The sequence below is a fragment of the Bombina bombina genome, chromosome 4, assembly GCF_027579735.1.
Source record: "Bombina bombina isolate aBomBom1 chromosome 4, aBomBom1.pri, whole genome shotgun sequence".
NCBI lineage: Eukaryota > Metazoa > Chordata > Amphibia > Anura > Bombinatoridae > Bombina > Bombina bombina.
Window position 1 is genome coordinate 12,414,444 of NC_069502.1, and position 20,994 is coordinate 12,435,437.

The 20,994-nt window shown below is 41.3% G+C and overlaps 1 protein-coding gene across 1 annotated transcript in view; it reads left to right on the forward strand.

Annotated features, from left to right (window-relative positions):
* The window catches only part of PPM1G (protein phosphatase, Mg2+/Mn2+ dependent 1G), a gene marked incomplete in the record, with an annotated part of 375,123 nt that overhangs the window by 194,580 nt on the left and 159,549 nt on the right, over positions 1-20,994 (forward strand). The window contains 1 exon segment of the mRNA XM_053710941.1: positions 12,944-13,386. Coding sequence (XP_053566916.1) covers positions 12,944-13,386 — 443 coding nt within the window.

Below are 20,994 nucleotides of genomic sequence, written 5' to 3' on the forward strand. Positions count from 1 at the left end.
TTTTCCTCTCAGCGTGCAGTGAATGTCAGAGGGATGTGAGGAGAGTATTGCCTATTTGAATTCAATGATCTCCTTCTACGGGGTCTATTTCATAGGTTCTCTGTTATCGGTCGTAGAGATTCATCTCTTACCTCCCTTTTCAGATCGACGATATACTCTTATATATATATATACCATTACCTCTGCTGATTTTTGTTTCAGTACTGGTTTGGCTTTCTACAATATGTAGATGAGTGTCCTGGGGTAAGTAAGTCTTATTTTCTGTGACACTCTAAAGCTATGGTTGGGCACTTTATATAAAAGTTCTAAATATATGTATTCAAACATTTATTTGCCTTGACTCAGGATGTTCAACATTTCCTTATTTCAGACAGTCAGTTTCATATTTGGGATAATGCATTTGAATATATAAATTTTTATCTTACCTTAAAATTTGACTTTTTCCCTGTGGGCTGTTAGGCTTGCGGGGGCTGAAAATGCTTCATTTTATTGCGTCATTCTTGGCGCAGACTTTCTTGGCGCGAAAATTTTTCTGTTTCCGGCGTCATACGTGTCGCCGGAGGTTGCGTCATTTTTTGACGTTTTTTTTTCGCGCCAAAAATGTCGGCGTTCCGGATGTGGCGTCATTTTTGGCGCCAATAGCATTTAGGCGCCAAATAATGTTGGCGGCTTTTTTGGCGCTAAAAAAATATGGGGGTGATTTTTGTCTCCACATTATTTAAGTCTCATTTATTGCTTCTGGTTGCTAGAAGCTTGTTCACTGGCATTTTTTCCCATTCCTGAAACTGTCATTTAAGGAATTTGATCAATTTTGCTTTATATGTTGTTTTTTCTATTACATATTGCAAGATGTTCCACGTTGCAACTGAGTCAGAAGATACTTCTGGAAAATCGCTGCCTAATGCTGGAGCTACCAAAGCTAAGTGTATCTGCTGTAAACTTTTGGTAGCTGTTCCTCCAGCTGTTGTTTGTATTGAATGTCATGACAAACTTATTAATGCAGATAAAATTTCCTTTAGTAAAGTTACATTACCTGTTGCTGTTTCGTCAACATCTAATACTCAGTGTTCCTGATAACATAAGAGATTTTGTTTCTAAATCCATTAAGAAGGCTATGTCTGTTATTCCTCCTTCTAGTAAACATAAAAAGGCTTTTAAAACTTCTCTTTTTTCAGATGAATTTTTAAATGAACATCATCATTCTGATTCTGATAATAGTTCTTCTGGTTCAGAGGATTCTGTCTCAGAGGTTGATCCTGATAAATCTTCATATTTATTTAAAATGGAATTTATTCGTTCTTTACTTAAAGAAGTCCTAATTGCATTAGAAATTGAGGATTCTGGTCCTCTTGATACTAAATCTAAACGTTTAAATAAGGTTTTTAAATCTCCTGTAGTTATTCCAGAAGTTTTTCCTGTTCCTGGTGCTATTTCTGAAGTAATTTCCAGGGAATGGAATAATTTGGGTAATTCATTTACTCCTTCTAAACGTTTTAAGCAATTATATCCTGTGCCATCTGACAGATTAGAGTTTTGGGACAAAATCCCTAAGGTTGATGGGGCTGTCTCTACTCTTGCTAAGCGTACTACTATTCCTACGGCAGATGGTACTTCCTTTAAGGATCCTTTAGATAGGAAAATTGCATCCTTTCTAAGAAAAGCTTACTTGTGTTCAGGTAATCTTCTTAGACCAGCTATATCTTTAGCGGATGTTGCTGCAGCTTCAAGTTTTTGGTTAGAAGCTTTAGCGCAACAAGTAACATCATAATTCTCATAACATTATTATTCTTCTTCAACATGCTAATAATTTTGTTTGTGATGCCATCTTTGATATCATTAGAGTTGATGTCAGGTATATGTCTCTAGCTATTTTAGCTAGAAGAGCTTTATGGCTTAAAACTTGGAATGCTGATATGTCTTCTAAGTCTACTCTGCTTTCCCTTTCTTTCCAGGGTAATAAATTATTTGGTTCTCAGTTTCTATTATCTCAACTGTTACTGGAGGGAAAGGAACTTTTTTACCACAGGATAAAAAATCTAAAGGTAAATTTAGGTCTAATAATCGTTTTCGTTCCTTTCGTCACAACAAGGAACAAAAGCCTGATCCTTCATCCTCAGGAGCGGTATCAGTTTGGAAACCATCTCCAGTTTGGAATAAATCCAAGCCTTTTAGAAAATCAAAGCCAGCTCCTGAGTCCACATGAAGGTGCGGCCCTCATTCCAGCTCAGCTGGTAGGGGGCAGATTACGTTTTTTTTCAAGGAAATTTGGATCAATTCCGTTCACAATCTTTGGATTCAGAACATTGTTTCAGAAGGGTACAGAATTGGCTTCAAGATAAGGCCTCCTGCAAAGAGATTTTTTCTTTCCCGTGTCCCAGTAAATCCAGCGAAGGCTCAAGCATTTCTGAAATGTGTTTCAGATCTAGAGTTGGCTGGAGTAATTATGCCAGTTCCAGTTCTGGAACAGGGGCTGGGGTTTTATTCAAATCTTTTCATTGTACCAAAGAAGGAGAATTCCTTCAGACCAGTTCTGGATCTAAAAATATTGAATCGTTATGTAAGGATACCAACATTCAAAATGGTAACTGTAAGGACTATCCTGCCTTTTGTTCAGCAAGGGCATTATATGTCTACAATAGATTTACAAGATGCATATCTGCATATTCCGATTCATCCAGATCACTATCAGTTTCTGAGATTCTTTTTCCTAGACAAGCATTACCAGTTTGTGGCTCTGCCGTTTGGCCTAGCAACAGCTCTAAGAATTTTTACAAAGGTTCTCGGTGCCCTTCTGTCTGTAATCAGAGAACAGGGTATTGTGGTATTTCCTTATTTGGACGATATCTTGGTACTTGCTCAGTCTTCACATTTAGCAGAATCTCATACGAATCGACTTGTGTTGTTTCTTCAAGATCATGGTTGGAGGATCAATTTACCAAAAAGTTCATTGATTCCTCAGACAAGGGTAACCTTTTTTAGGTTTCCAGATAGATTCAGTGTCCATGACTCTATCTTTGACAGACAAGAGACGTCTAAAATTGATATCAGCTTGTCGAAACCTTCAGTCACAATCATTCCCTTCGGTAGCCTTATGCATGGAAATTCTAGGTCTTATGACTGCTGCATCGGACGCGATCCCCTTTGCTCGTTTTCACATACGACCTCTTCAGCATTGTATGCTGAACCAGTGGTGCAGGGATTACACAAAGATATCTCAATTAATATCTTTAAAACCGATTGTACGACACTCTCTGACGTGGTGGACAGATCACCATCGTTTAGTTCAGGGGGCTTCTTTTGTTCTTCCGACCTGGACTATAATTTCAACAGATGCAAGTCTGACAGGTTGAGGAGCTGTTTGGGGGTCTCTGACAGCACAAGGGATTTGGGAATCTCAGGAGGTGAGATTACCGATCAATATTTTGGAACTCCGTGCAATTTTCAGAGCTCTTCAGTCATGGCCTCTTCTAAAGAGAGAATCGTTCATTTGTTTTCAGACAGACAATGTCACTACTGTGGCATACATCAATCATCAAGGAGGGACTCAGTCCTCTGGCTATGAAAGAAGTATCTCAAATTCTGGTTTGGGCGGAATCCAGCTCCTGTCTAGTTTCTGCGGTTCATATCCCAGGTATAGACAATTCGGAAGCGGATTATCTCAGTCGCCAAACGTTACATCCGGGCGAATGGTCTCTTCACCCAGAGGTATTTCTTCAGATTGTTCAACTGTGGGGACTTCCAGAAATAGATCTGATGGCCTCTCATCTAAACAAGAAACTTCCCAGGTATCTGTCCAGATCCAGGGATCCTCAAGCGGAAGCAGTGGATGCATTGTCACTTCCTTGGAAGTATCATCCTGCCTATATCTTTCCGCCTCTAGTTCTTCTTCCAAGAGTAATCTCCAAGATTCTGAAGGAATGCTCGTTTGTTCTGCTGGTAGCTCCAGCATGGCCTCACAGGTTTTGGTATGCGGATCTTGTCCGGATGGCCTCTTGCCAACCGTGGACTCTTCCGTTAAGACCAGACCTTCTGTCGCAAGGTCCTTTTTTCCATCAGGATCTCAAATCCTTAAATTTAAAGGTATGGAGATTGAACGCTTGATTCTTAGTCAAAGAGGTTTCTCTGACTCTGTGATTAATACTATGTTACAGGCTCGTAAATCTGTATCTAGGGAGATATATTATAGAGTCTGGAAGACTTATATTTCTTGGTGTCTTTCTCATCATTTTTCCTGGCATTCTTTTAGAATTCCGAGAATTTTACAGTTTCTTCAGGATGGTTTGGATAAAGGTTTGTCTGCAAGTTCCTTGAAAGGACAAATCTCTGCTCTTTCTGTTCTTTTTCACAGAAAGATTGCTAATCTTCCTGATATTCATTGTTTTGTACAAGCTTTGGTTCGTATAAAACCTGTCATTAAGTCAATTTCTCCTCCTTGGAGTTTGAATTTGGTTCTGGGGGCTCTTCAAGCTCCTCCGTTTGAACCTATGCATTCATTGGACATCAAATTACTTTCTTGGAAAGTTTTGTTCCTTTTGGCCATCTCTTCTGCCAGAAGAGTTTCTGAATTATCTGCTCTTTCTTTTGAGTCTCCTTTTCTGATTTTTCATCAGGATAAGGCGGTGTTGCGAACTTCTTTTAAATTCTTACCTAAGGTTGTGAATTCTAACAACATTAGTAGAGAAATTGTGGTTCCTTCATTATGTCCTAAGAATTCTAAGAAGAAATCATTGCATTCTTTGGATGTGGTTAGAGCTTTGAAATATTATGTTGAAGCTACTAAGAATTTCCGAAAGACTTCTAGTCTATTTGTTATCTTTTCTGGTTCTAGGAAAGGTCAGAAGGCTTCTGCCATTTCCTTGGCATCTTGGTTGAAATCTTTAATTCATCATGCTTATGTCGAGTCGGGTAAAACTCCGCCTCAAAGGATTGCAGCTCATTCTACTAGGTCAGTTTCTACTTCCTGGGCGTTTAGGAATGAAGCTTCGGTTGACCAGATTTGCACAGCAGTCTTCTTTGCATACTTTTACTAAATTCTACCATTTTGATGTGTTTTCTTCTTCTGAAGCTGTTTTTGGTAGAAAAGTACTTCAGGCAGCTGTTTCAGTTTGAATCTTCTGCTTATCATTTTTCATTATAAAATTTAAACTTTATTTTGGGTGTGGATTATTTTCAGCGGAATTGGCTGTCTTTATTTTATCCCTCCCTCTCTAGTGACTCTTGCGTGGAAAGATCCACATCTTGGGTAGTCATTATCCCATACGTCACTAGCTCATGGACTCTTGCTAATTACATGAAAGAAAACATAATTTATGTAAGAACTTACCTGATAAATTCATTTCTTTCATATTAGCAAGAGTCCATGAGGCCCACCCTTTTTGTGGTGGTTATGATTTTTTTGTATAAAGCACAATTATTCCAATTCCTTATTTTTTATGCTTTCGCACTTTTTTTCTTATCACCCCACTTCTTGGCTATTCGTTAAACTGATTTGTGGGTGTGGTAAGGGGTGTATTTATAGGCATTTTGAGGTTTGGGAAACTTTGCCCCTCCTGGTAGGAATGTATATCCCATACGTCACTAGCTCATGGACTCTTGCTAATATGAAAGAAATGAATTTATCAGGTAAGTTCTTACATAAATAGTTTTTTACGCTCATCTATAGCACTGTGTTAATTGCTGAATTGTTCTTGACAATTATCATTGTATTGTTGCATATGTTCACAGTTTCTCATGCACAAATATACTTCTCACTCAGGGATACAAGCGGTTGGTCTGACTGGCTGTTTTTTCCCCCCTCAAGAACTAGCAAAATGTATATATAATAACATAGCATAGAATTTAAAAATAGGAGACCTCTTGGGTCTGGAGGAGGGAAGAGGGCAGTCGCTTGGAACATGTTACATCAGGTGAGGGAAACCAAGGCTGCAAGGAATTTTAACTCTTCCATAAACATTATTGGAGAACTATGAGAAAACAATATAAATTAAAAATATTTAAAAAACAAAAAACAAAAAAAAAAAACACCTAGTCGAGAAACCTATTAGCCTAATTAAAGAAGCACGTGGGGTTAGTTTGAGGAAGAATCTAGCTAAATATGAACTAGGGCATACTGGGTGGGCTGATGAACCGGGCACTTTATAGAATATACAGAGTTCCATGCGGGTGCTGTTATGTTGGACGGTTTGGGTATTCGTCCTTAGTATACATCAATGTTCTGACAATGGTTAATGACATTTTTGGAGTTACTATACCTACAAAGTTCAATTATCTGTTAATATATTGTTACAAGAGTATTGAGGCTAATACCTCCTATTGGTTTACTTACTAAATATATAGATACCTATCCCCTATCTTCTAACCCTCTACCCCCTGATTCTTTTGTGTTACACGTGAGGATCCAGCCTTTTGTTGCCTGGTACCTTCTGGAATCCTCTTCACCTGCTACTTCTTCCCCCACCTTTCTGCTCAATATCCCTCTTCCTCCCGTGCCCCCTATACCCCCCTTAAATCGTCCCCACCCCTGTTCCTTTCTCTGTACGTATCAACCCTCCTCCATTTAAAACTTCCACTTCTTATCCCTCCATTTACCCTCTCCCCTTATCCTCCCCGCTTTCTACCCCTCCCTCTTATATATTACCCCCCCTTTTTTTTTTTTCTCTCTCTCCCACCCCTCCCCCCTGCACATAAATGGCGCTCCCGCACCAGCGGCATAGAGTCCATAATCTGGACCTCCTCACAGTGAATGTTAAGGGCCCAAACAACCCGGGGAAACGCTCAATTATCACAAGAGACTTACATAGAATGGGTGGTGACATCATTTTTATTCAAGAAACCCACTACTCTAAATACAGGGAGCCCAAGTGGTTTAGCAGACACTATCAAACAGCTAATTTTGCTTCTGGACCCTCCAAAAAAAATGGAGTTGGCATAGTGTTCCACCACAGTGTTCCCTTCCAATCAGAACAAATCTTGAAAGACCCTAATGGAAGATATATAATTATGATAGGCAAATTATATGGCAGACCCATGACCCTGGCCAATCTATATTTCCCAAACAGGGCACAGGATGTGTTTTTTAAGAATATAGCACGGCTCATCTTGGAAATACAGAAAGGTGTCCTCTTCCTGGGAGGAGATTTTAATATCTCACTAAACCCCAGTTTGGATGCTTTGGACGGCCTTTCCAGCACCCCACAAAAAGTGACTAAACATCTATCTCGGTCCTTAAGAGACCTAGTCATACACGATATCTAGCGTACCTACCACCCATCAGACAAAAATTTTTCTTTTTATTCACACCCCCCACAGGAAGTACACCAGAATAGACTATCTTTTTACCGACTCGTGGGTCTCTGGGTGACAACAGGTTGCAGTATCAGCACGATCACATGGTCGGATCATGCACCTGTTAAATGCACTATCAACTGGCCAAACACCCCAATAATTCCTCACGTTTGGAGGCTTGATGAATATCTCCTAGATGACAAACTCTTAACAACTGAACTACATAAAAACATAGAGGAATATTTCCTCCTGAACGCGAATGACGCTATGGATAGCTCTGTCGTGTGGGAGGCACACAAGAGTGTTATCAGGGGCTGCCTGATCAGACGCAGCGCAGCTAAGCGCAGATCCAAAAGAGAGACTTATAATGTATTATTAGCACAAGTCTCACAAATAGAACTAACACATAAAGAACAGCCCACAGACCGGGCACTACAAAAAGAGCTGGCTTCAGTCAGATCGGCGCTGCTACGCCATCTACAGGAAGAGCAACACAAAAAAGCCCTCATATTGCGTCAAATGTTCTTTGAACATAGTAACAAAGCGGGGAAGTTCCTGGCCCGAGCGTTGGCTCGAAAAAGATTGTGCTCGTTTTTCTATGAATCCACGGACAAACAGGGAAATATCTTTGGCACCTTCTATAAAGCCCTATACAATATACACACAGAGAAGATCTGCAAGTAGACCCCCGAGACAGACAGACTCTTAAACCAGAGACCCTTGACTATATTGAAAAAGCAGAAGTGCCATCTTTGTCTGCGGAACAGGCGAGTCAATTGGAAGCGCCTATAGCAGTGGAAGAGATCCTAGCTGCCATTAAAAGCCTTCCAACCGACAAAAGCCCAGGTCCTGATGGGTTTGGCATGCGCTACTACAAAAAATTTGCCGGTGTATTAATTCCCCATCTGCTTCGGGTATTTAACCAGCTTCCCGAGGCTCCTACCCTACCGAGTACAATGCTTGAAGCGTATATTTCGGTTATTCCCAAACCGGGCAAACCAGAAAACCTGCCTGGCAGTTACAGACCAATATCGCTGCTTAACTACGATGTTAAGATTCTGGCCAAGGTGATAGCGAATCGCTTCAAAAACTTCTTGCTCCAGCTGGTCTCCACGGACCAAACAGGGTTTATCCCGGCCAGAGAGGCACGGGATAACACTCTCAGAGTAATCCAACTGATCACTCATGCACAGGCCAATTCCGCTCCGTTGGTCCTTGTGTCGACGGACGCGGAAAAGGCCTTTGACCGGGTCAATTGGACATTTATGCTGCACACCCTGGAAAAAATGGGTTTCGGATCACGTTTCATTAATTATATATTCTCTTTATATTCCAACCCGAACGCCAAAGTCCGTGTGAATGGACTGTTCTCTGAATCCTTCAGGATATCAAATGGAACGAGACAAGGGTGTCCCCTTTCACCCCTGCTTTTTGCCCTGGTTATGGAGGTCCTAGCCTGTAGAATACGCAAAAACACTGAGATATGTGGATACCGAACGGGGGATGTGGAGCATAAATTGGCCATGTACGCCGACGACGTGCTTTTGACCCTGGCTGACAATGACTTGTCCCTGCGGGAGTCGTTGGCCGAGTTTGAAAGGTTCGGGCGGGTGTCGGATTTTTCACTCAATCTCACCAAATCTGAGGTGTTGAACGTTTCATTGTCTAGAGACGTTTTTGCATCCCATAACGACTGTCGCCCCCTAAAAATTGTTACAAAACATTTAAAATACTTGGGTATCACCTTAGCCGCCTCGGTTAAAGAAATAGTGAATATAAACTACAAACGCATAAGAGATGAGGTAATCCGAGATCTGGCAACATTGAAGAACAAAACCATCTCTTGGATGGGTAGAATCCAAGTAGCAAAAATGAACATCTTGCCTAGGGTCCTCTATATTATGCAGGCGATTCCTCTGTCATCAGCAGAACATATAATCCACCAAATTCAGTCAGCACTAGAGTCTTATGTCTGGAATGGTCTGAGACCAAGGATTAATAAAAGAACGATGTATCTCCCTAGAGACCGGGGGGGGGGGCAGGTGTCCCTCGACTGAGCGAATACCTTAAGGCTATTCAATTGCAGCGTCTGGTCGAGTGGTGTCATGGCTCACCCAACAAGGCCTGGATAAGCTTAGACAGGGAGATTCTCCATAGGGGCAATGTGGGCTCTCTCGCGTGGATCAGCCCCACACAACGCCCCAATTGGCTCCTCCAATACCCGCTGATGAAAATGCACTACGTAGCTGGGACAAACTGATTAGGGTGAGACCACATATCTCCACACCCCTCTCGCCGGTGACGCCTGTTCGAGAAAACCCGGATAACGGGTTAGCGAACAAAATTTACTCTCGGAGATCTTGTTACACATTAGCTGAGACCGCGATATTGAGTGCTCTGACAAGGGGTAAAATCAAATTACAGGCAGAACTGGCTGATTGGGATTGTGACCTATTCTCCTCATGGTTCAGAACGGCGCAATTCAATCACTATTTTAACATCCTGCGTGACAGGGAATCGCTGAATAGACCAATAACGCCTTTTGAGGTGCTTTGCACCTCACCGAGCTTGCCGCAACATCTTATCTCGACTCTATATAAGCTACTACTCGGGAGGAGATGATGCGCTTCCCCCCTATGTGGTTGCTTGGCAACAAGAATTGGGCCTAGAACCTGACTTAAAGGCGTGGATATCCATATTCCACTAAGCGAAACGGGTGTCTGTCTCGATGAGACTTCAGGAACTACATTTTAAGTTTCTGAGCAGGTGGTACCTCACCCCACAGAGGCTGAAAATTTTTTACCCACACACGAGCGGGGGGTGTTGGAGAGGCTGGGATCTATGCTACATATTAGGTGGCATTGCCCCCATATACGGCCCTTCTGGAGCGAGGTATTCCGGGAATGCAGCAAACTACTAGAAGTTATTATACCTCCGGATCCTAAATATCTCATATACCACGAACTTCCTAAAATAGTCATGGAAGCAAAACGCCACCTGCTCCTCTTAATGTTAAACTGTGCAAAGGGACTCATACCAAGACATTGGAAATCCCTACACACACCAAGCCTTGAGGAGTGGAGGGCCGGGTCTGGGACCTATTGAGCCTAGAGAGATTCCATTATCTAAAGACTGGGAGGCTGGAGACACATGAATACATGATTCTGATCTGGGAGGGCAAGGAAATATAGGTTCAAAATAATATTGGAGTTTGGGTTGATCGCTGTGGCGAAATCTGTGAAGGGTTTGGGTTCCCTGGGCCAAAATTGATAGAGTTAATATCCATTATCCATCCCCCCCTCCTCTCATTAATATATAATTTTTTATTTTTTTCTCTTCCCTCTCCCCAACCATTTCCCCATCCCCCCCCCCCCTTTTATTAATGCTCCCCCCCCCCCTCTCTGCTACCCCCTCCTATCTTTCCTCTCTTGTCCCTGTCTCATCCTGAAGTGTTCAAAGTTTAACTGGGGCTGGCGTGGCTGGGCCTATCCACATTCAACATTGAAGTGACAACCTTGACAGGTTGTAAACATGGTATGTCTGGACCCGACGGCGTCAGCCTCAAATATTTTAGCGTATTATTGGAAATTAGCAAAGTGAAATGTACAGCATTGAACATAACAAATGTAATAATATGGTTATTTGTCAGTCCTTTACTCTGGCTTGTCTCCTTCGATATGTTGTGAATATCCTGGATGTTAATATGCTATTCATCACCTTGAATGTAAAGGATGTCATTCTGTATGTGTTCATTCAATAAAGCTTTTTTTGGAAAAAAAAAAAGCCCTACAACCCAATTGCATCACCGCTTTAAATGTAATATTTTATTGTAAATTTTTTTTATTTATAAACATGTTCATTGAACCTTGTGACAAATAAAATTGTTTTATTATTTCATAATGTCTTTTGAATTACAGTCCTTTATAATTATAAAGAAGTAATCTTAAATAATTAGTCTGTATTGTGCTTGGTAAACTATCACATTACATTAAAAAAAAAAGTATCGGTATTTGGTATCGGCGAGTATTTGAAAACAAGTATCGGTACTTGTACTCGGTCATAAAAAAATGGTATCGGTGCAACCCTAGTAACAATACTCTTCCCTGACATAGCCTGTATAATTTATTAGTAACAATACTCTTCCCTGACATAGCCTGTATAATTTATTAGTAACAATACTCTTCCCTGACATAGCCTGTATAATTTATTAGTAACAATACTCTTCCCTGACATAGCCTGTATAATTTATTAGTAACAATACTCTTCCCTGACATAGCCTGTATAATTTATTAGTAACAATACTCTTCCCTGACATAGCCTGTATAATTTATTAGTAACAATACTCTTCCCTGACATAGCCTGTATAATGTATTAGTAACAATACTCTTCCCTGACATAGCCTGTATAATTTATTAGTAATGATGCTCTTCCCTGACATAGCCTGTATAATTTATTAGTAACAATACTCTTCCCTGACATAGCCTGTATAATTTATTAGTAACAATACTCTTCCCTGACATAGCCTGTATAATTTATTAGTAACGATACTCTTCCCTGACATAGCCTGTATAATTTATTAGTAACAATACTCTTCCCTGACATAGCCTGTATAATTTATTAGTAACAATACTCTTCCCTGACATAGCCTGTATAATTTATTAGTAACAATACTCTTCCCTGACATAGCCTGTATAATGTATTAGTAACAATACTCTTCCCTGACATAGCCTGTATAATGTATTAGTAACAATACTCTTCCCTGACATAGCCTGTATAATTTATTAGTAACAATACTCTTCCCTGACATAGCCTGTATAATTTATTAGTAACAATACTCTTCCCTGACATAGCCTGTATAATTTATTAGTAACAATACTCTTCCCTGACATAGCCTGTATAATTTATTAGTAACAATACTCTTCCCTGACATAGCCTGTATAATGTATTAGTAACAATACTCTTCCCTGACATAGCCTGTATAATGTATTAGTAACAATACTCTTCCCTGACATAGCCTGTATAATGTATTAGTAACAATACTCTTCCCTGACATAGCCTGTATAATTTATTAGTAATGATGCTCTTCCCTGACATAGCCTGTATAATTTATTAGTAACAATACTCTTCCCTGACATAGCCTGTAAAATTTATTAGTAACAATACTCTTCCCTGACATAGCCTGTATAATTTATTAGTAACAATACTCTTCCCTGACATAGCCTGTATAATTTATTAGTAACAATACTCTTCCCTGACATAGCCTGTATAATTTATTAGTAACAATACTCTTCCCTGACATAGCCTGTATAATTTATTAGTAACAATACTCTTCCCTGACATAGCCTGTATAATGTATTAGTAACGATACTCTTCCCTGACATAGCCTGTAAAATTTATTAGTAACAATACTCTTCCCTGACATAGCCTGTAAAATTTATTAGTAACAATACTCCTCTGACATAGCTAGTGTTAAAATGTGTTTATCAGTGATAGTCAACTGCAGGGACTTTGTCTAGCCACACCACCAGACCTTGATGGCTTACTGAGGTGTGTTGTGATAGCAGTGTTGGGTGTGTTTTTGACATTCACGATGTTTGAGATGCCATTAGTGATTCCATATGTAATTAGTTCCCCTCCCCCGCATTCTCTCGTGTTTTAGTGGACAACGAGGAAGCCGCACTGTTGCATGAAGAAGCTACAATGACCATTGAGGAGCTGCTCACTCGCTACGGTCAGAACTGTGGTAAAAATGCAAAGACGAGATTTGGGCAGCATGCGGGGGATAAGAAAGTCGTAGAGGAGAAGGCCGTGGAGGTCGGTGTGAATGGAGACCTGAGTATGGGGGAGACAGCTGGTGAAAATAAGAAGAAGAATGGGAAGGAAGAGGGAGCAGAACCATCCTCGTCAGATAAAGACAGTTTACCGCAAGATTCCTCCCCATCAAAGACCAAATCTACAGATGAAGCCGTGTCTTCTTCCACCGGGGAGGCTGGCCCCTCATGCTCCTCCACATGTCCAGCTTCCAACAAGTCAAAGTATTTTGAAGACAGTGAAGAATCTGATGAGGCAGAAGAGGAGGAGGAGGAGGAGGAAGACAGTGAGGTCAGTATGATATTACTGGGTGTTTTGCTCTCTGACATCATTGCCTGGCACTTTTTTCTTGTGTATGTGTGCAGACGTTCTATATCACTCCTGGAATTTTGATAATGTTTGGGTACCAAAGGGCAAGTCTCTTGCCTGTCTCCTGTAAGAGCTATGTAAATACTTGCATGGTGCTCTGTTTACCGTAACTATGTGCTTAACGAGCCCTGCTTAAACATAAACGTCAAATTTGACAGTAGATAAGAACCAAAAAGGCTCATCAAGTCTACACATATTTACTTATTACTTAGTATAGCCTTATGCATGTCCCATCAAGTCTACACATATTACATGTTACTTATTACTTAGTATAGCCTTATGTATGTCCCATCAAGTCTACACATATTACATGTTGCTTATTACTTAGTATAGCCTTATGTATGTCCCATCAAGTCTACACATATTACATATTACTTAGTATAGCCTTATGCATGTCCCATCAAGTCTACACATATTACATGTTACTTATTACTTAGTATAGCCTTATGTATGTCCCATCAAGTCTACACATATTACATGTTGCTTATTACTTAGTATAGCCTTATGTATGTCCCATCAAGTCTACACATATTACATATTACTTAGTATAGCCTTATGCATGTCCCATCAAGTCTACACATATTACATGTTACTTATTACTTAGTATAACCTTATGTATGTCCCATCAAGTCTACTCATATTACTTGTTACTTATTACTTAGTATAGCCTTATGCATGTCCTATCAAGTCTACACATATTACATGTTACTTATTATTTAGTATAGCCTTATGCATGTCCCATCAAGACTACACATATTACATGTTGCTTATTACTTAGTATAGCCTTATGTATGTCCCATCAAGTCTACACATATTACATGTTACTTATTACTTAGTATAACCTTATGTATGTCCCCATCAAGTCTACACATATTACATGTTACTTATTACTTAGTATAGCCTGATGCATGTCCCCATCAAGTCTACACATATTACATGTTACTTATTACTTAGTATAACCTTATCCATGTCCCATCAAGTCTAGCCATATTACTGTTACTTATTACTTAGTATAGCCTTATGCATGTCCTATCAAGTCTACACAGATTACATGTTACTTATTACTTAGTATAGCCTTATGTATGTCCTATCAAGTCTACACATATTACATGTTACTTATTATTTAGTATAACCTTATGTATGTCCCATCAAGTCTACACATATTACATGTTACTTATTACTTAGTATAGCCTTATGTATGTCCTATCAAGTCTACACATATTACATGTTACTTATTACTTAGTAATATGTATAGACTTGATGGGACATACATAAGGTTATACTAAGTAATAAGTAACATGTAATATGTGTAGACTTGATAGGACATACATAAGGTTATACTGTTACTTATTACTTAGTATAGCCTTATGTATGTCCCATCAAGTCTGCACATATTACTGTTACTTATTACTTAGTATAACCTTATGTATGTCCTATCAAGTCTACACATATTACATGTTACTTATTACTTAGTATAACCTTATGTATGTCCTATCAAGTCTACACATATTACATGTTACTTATTACTTACAGGGAGTGCAGAATTATTAGGCAAATGAGTATTTTGACCACATCATCCTCTTTATGCATGTTGTCTTACTCCAAGCTGTATAGGCTCGAAAGCCTACTACCAATTAAGCATATTAGGTGATGTGCATCTCTGTAATGAGAAGGGGTGTGGTCTAATGACATCAACACCCTATATCAGGTGTGCATAATTATTAGGCAACTTCCTTTCCTTTGGCAAAATGGGTCAAAAGAAGGACTTGACAGGCTCAGAAAAGTAAAAAATAGTGAGATATCTTGCAGAGGGATGCAGCACTCTTAAAATTGCAAAGCTTCTGAAGCGTGATCATCGAACAATCAAGTGTTTCATTCAAAATAGTCAACAGGGTTGCAAGAAGCGTGTGGAAAAACCAAGGCGCAAAATAACTGCCCATGAACTGAGAAAAGTCAAGCGTGCAGCTGCCAAGATGCCACTTGCCACCAGTTTGGCCTTATTTCAGAGCTGTGCAATACTCAGAGACATGGCCAAGGTAAGAAAGGCTGAAAGACGACCACCACTGAACAAGATACACAAGCTGAAACGTCAAGACTGGGCCAAGAAATATCTCAAGACTGATTTTTCTAAGGTTTTATGGACTGATGAAATGAGAGTGAGTCTTGATGGGCCAGATGGATGGGCCCGTGGCTGGATTGGTAAAGGGCAGAGAGCTCCAGTCCGACTCAGATGCCAGCAAGGTGGAGGTGGAGTACTGGTTTGGGCTGGTATCATCAAAGATGAGCTTGTGGGGCCTTTTCGGGTTGAGGATGGAGTCAAGCTCAACTCCCAGTCCTACTGCCAGTTTCTGGAAGACACCTTCTTCAAGCAGTGGTACAGGAAGAAGTCTGCATCCTTCAAGAAAAACATGATTTCTCTTGTTAAGTGTGTTCAGTCCACGGGTCATTCATTACTTATGGGATATATTCTCCTTCCCAACAGGAAGTTGCAAGAGGATCACCCAAGCAGAGCTGCTATATAGCTCCTCCCCTCACATGTCATATCCAGTCATTCTCTTGCAAGTCTCAACGAAGGAGGTTGTGAGAGGAGATAGGAGTTTTTTACTTAATTATTCTTCAATCAAAAGTTTATTATTTTAAAATGGCACTGGAGTGTGCTGTTTTTTCTCTCAGGCAGTATTTAGAAGAAGAAAATCTGCCTGCGTTTTCTATGATCTTGGCAGACGTAACTAAGATCCACTGGCTGTTCTCACACATTCTGAGGAGTGGGGTAACTTCAGAAAAGGGAATAGCATGTGGGGTCCCCCGCAAATGAGGTATGTGCAGTATAATATTTTCTAGGAATGGAATTGACTAAGAAAACACTGCTGTTACCCATATGATATAAGTACAGCCTTTAATGCAGTAGTAGCGACTGGTATCAGGCTGATAAATGTATGCGCAGTTGAGTTATTTTCTAGGGACTAGAATTTGACTGAGAAAATACTGTTAATACTGAAATAAATGTATGAGCCTTAACTGCAGTAGAAGCGACTGGTAGCAGGCTTAGTGATAACTTTGCATAACACTGGAAAAGTTGTTATTAAAACGTTTACTGGCATGTTATTCGTTTTGTGAGGTACTTTGGTGATCAATCTTTTTTGCATGATTTTTTTTCCATATGGCTAACGTTTATTTCTGCATAGAAACCGTTGTAACAGGTCTCCCACTGTTGTAATATGAGTGGGAGGGGCCTTTTTTAGCGCCTTGTTGCGCAGTTAAAATTCTAGCACAGTCTTCCTGCTTCTTCCTCCTTGATCCAGGACGTCTCCAGAGAGCTCAGGGGTCTTCAAAATTCATTTTTGAGGGAGGTAATCAGTCACAGCAGACCTGTGACAGTGTGTTTGACTGTGATAAAAGCGTCAAATCTGAAATTGATTATCCATTTTTTTGGGTATTGAGGGGTTAATCATCCGTTTGCTAGTGGGTGCAATCCTCTGCTAAATTCATACATTTACTGTTAAATTTGTTGGCTATAACTGAATTAGTTCATTGTTATTTCAACTGTGACAGTTTTTTTGTGTTTTTGAAAGCGCTGAAGCGTTTTTTCTATTGCTTGTAAATTTATTGAAAGTTTTTTCCAAGCTTGCTAGCCTTTATTGCTAGTCTGTTTAAACATGTCTGATACAGATGAATCTACTTGTTCAGTATGTTTAAAAGCCAATGTGGAGCCCAATAGAAATATGTGTACCAATTGTATTGATGTTACTTTAAATAAAAGTCAGTCTTTACCGGTAAAGAAATTATCACCAGACAACGAGGGGGAAGTTATGCCGCCTAACTCTCCTCACGTGTCAGTACCTTCGCCTCCCGCTCAGGAGGTGCGTGAGATTGTGGAGCCAAGTACATCAAGGCCCTTACAAATCACTTTGCATGATATGGCTAATGTTATGAAAGAGGTATTATCTAATTTGCCTGAGTTAAGAGGCAAGCGCGATAGCTCTGGGTTAAGGACAGAGCGCGCCGATGATACGAGAGCCATGTCCGATACTGCGTCACAATTTGCAGAACATGAGGACGGAGAGCTTCATTCTGTGGGTGACGGATCTGATCCGGGGAGACCGGATTCAGAAATTTCAAATTTTAAATTTTAGCTTGAGAGCCTCCGTGTATTGCTAGGGGAGGTGTTAGCGGCTCCGAATGATTGTGACACGGTTGCAATCCCAGAGAAATTATGTAGGCTGGATAAATACTATGCGGTGCCGGTGTGTACTGACGTTTTTCCTATACCTAAAAGGCTTACAGAGATTATTAGCGAGGAGTGGGATAGACCCGGTGTGCCCTTTTCCCCTCCTCCGATATTTAGAAAAATGTTTCCAATAGACGCCACCACACGAGACTTATGGCAGACGGTCCCTAAGGTGGAGGGAGCAGTTTCTACTTTAGCCAAGCGTACCACTATCCCGGTGGAGGATAGCTGTGCTTTCTCAGATCCAATGGATAAAAAATTAGAAGGTTACCTTAAGAAAATGTTTGTTCAACAAGGTTTTATATTACAGCCCCTTGCATGCATTGCGCCCGTCACTGCTGCAGCGGCATTCTGGTTTGAGTCTCTGGAAGAGGCTATTCGCACAGCACCATTGGATGAGATTATGAGCAAGCTTAGAGCCCTTAAGCTAGCTAATGCATTTATTTCGGATGCCGTTGTGCATTTAACCAAACTAACGGCTAAGAACTCCGGATTCGCCATCCAGGCGCGCAGAGCGCTATGGCTTAAATCCTGGTCAGCAGATGTCACTTCTAAATCTAAATTGCTTAATATTCCTTTCAAAGGGCAAACCTTATTCGGGCCCGGCTTGAAAGAAATTATTGCTGACATTACTGGAGGTAAGGGTCACACCCTTCCTCAGGACAGGGCCAAATCAAAGGCCAAACAGTCTAATTTTCGTGCCTTTCGTAATTTCAAGGCAGGAGCAGCATCAACTTCCTCCGCTCCAAAACAGGAAGGGACTGCTAATCGTTACAGACAGGGTTGGAAAGGCAACCAGTCCTGGAACAAGGGCAAGCAGGCCAGAAAACCTACTTCTGCCCCTAAGACAGCATGAAGAAAGGGCCCCCTATCCGGAAGCGGATCTAGTGGGGGGCAGACTTTCTCTCTTCGCCCAGACTTGGGCAAGAGATGTCCAGGATCCCTGGGCGTTGGATATCATATCTCAGGGATACCTTCTGGACTTCAAAACTTCTCCTCCACAAGGGACATTTCATCTGTCAAGGTTATCAACAAACCTAATAAAGAAAGAGGCATTTCTACGATGTGTACAAGACCTCTTAGTAATGGGAGTGATCCACCCGGTTCCGCGGACGGAACAAGGGCAAGGTTTTTACTCAAATCTGTTTGTGGTTCCCAAAAAAGAGGGAACCTTCAGGCCAATCTTGGACCTGAAGATCTTAAACAAATTCCTAAGGGTTCCATCGTTCAAAATGGAAACTATTCGAACCATCCTACCCATGATCCAAGAGGGTCAGTATATGACCACAGTGGACTTAAAAGATGCCTACCTTCACATACCGATTCACAAAGATCATTATCGGTACCTAAGGTTTGCCTTTCTAGACAGGCATTACCAGTTTGTAGCTCTTCCCTTCGGGTTGGCTACGGCCCCGAGAATTTTTACAAAGGTTCTGGGCTCGCTTCTGGCGGTACTAAGACCGCGAGGCATAGCGGTGGCTCCGTACCTAGACGACATTCTGAGACAAGCGTCAAGTTTTCAAAATGCAAAGTCTCATACAGAGATAGTTCTAGCATTTCTGAGGTTGCATGGGTGGAAAGTGAACATGGAAAAGAGTTCTCTGTTACCACTCACAAGGGTTCCCTTTCTAGGGACTCTTATAGATTCTGTAGAGATGAAGATTTACCTGACGGAGTCCAGGTTATCAAAAATCCTAAATACTTGCCGTGTCCTTCATTCCATTCCAAGCCCATCAGTAGCTCAGTGCATGGAAGTAATCGGCTTAATGGTCGCGGCAATGGACATAGTGCCATTTGCGCGCCTGCATCTCAGACCGCTGCAACTATGCATGCTAAGTCAGTGGAATGGGGATTACTCAGATCTGTCCCCTTTACTAAATCTGGACCAGGAGGCCAGAGATTCTCTTCTCTGGTGGTTGTCGCGGGTTCATCTGTCCAAAGGAATGACTTTTCGCAGACCAGATTGGACGATTGTAACAACAGATGCCAGCCTACTAGGCTGGGGTGCAGTCTGGAACTCCCTGAAGGCTCAGGGATCGTGGACTCAGGAGGAGAAACTCCTCCCAATAAACATTCTGGAATTAAGAGCAATATTCAATGCTCTTCTAGCTTGGCCTCAGTTAGCAACACTAAGGTTCATCAGATTTCAGTCGGACAACATCACGACTGTGGCATACATCAATCATCAAGGGGGAACCAGGAGTTCCCTAGCGATGTTGGAAGTCTCGAAGATAATTCGCTGGGCAGAGTCTCACTCTTGTCACCTGTCAGCGATCTACATCCCAGGCGTGGAGAACTGGGAGGCGGACTTTCTAAGTCGCCAGACCTTTCATCCGGGGGAGTGGGAACTTCACCAGGAGGTGTTTGCTCAACTGATTCTTCGTTGGGGCGAACCGGAGCTGGATCTCATGGCATCTCGCCAGAACGCCAAGCTTCCTTGTTACGGATCCAGGTCCAGGGAGCGGTGCTGGTAGATGCACTAGCAGCCCCTTGGGTTTTCAACATGGCTTATGTGTTTCCACCATTTCCATTGCTACCTCGACTGATTGCCAGGATCAAACAGGAGAGAGCATCAGTGATTCTGATAGCGCCTGCGTGGCCACGCAGGACCTGGTATGCAGACCTAGTGGACATGTCGTCCTGTCCACCATGGTCTCTGCCTCTGAGGCAGGACCTTCTAATTCAGGGTCCTTTCAACCATCCAAGCCTAATTTCTCTGAGGCTGACTGCATGGAGATTAATTTATCAGGTAAGCATAAATTGACTTTTTATGATACGAGTCCACGGCCCACCCTGCTTTTTCTAAGACAGGTCTTTATTTTTATTAAACTTCAGTCACCTCTGCACCTTGGCTTTTCCTTTCTCTTCCTAACTTCGGTCGAATGACTGGAGTGGGAGGGAAGGGAGGAGCTATATATACAGCTCTGCTGTGGTGCTCTTTGCCTCCTCCTACTTACCAGGCGGCCATATCCCATAAGTAAGGATGAAATCCGTGGACTCGTCATATCGTAAAAGAAACAAATTTATCAGGTAAGCATAAATTTCCTTTCTCTCTCTCTCTCTCTCTCTCTCTCTGTCTCTCTCTCTCTCTCTCTCTCTCTCTCTCTCTCTGTCTCTCTCTCTCTCTCTCTCTCTCTCTCTCTCTCTCTGTCTCTCTCTCTCTGTCTCTCTCTCTCTGTCTCTCTCTCTGTCTCTCTGTCTCTCTCTCTGTCTCTCTGTCTCTGTCTCTCTCTGTCTCTGTCTCTCTCTCTCTGTCTCTCTCTCTCTCTCTGTCTCTCTCTCTCTGTGTCTCTCTCTCTGTG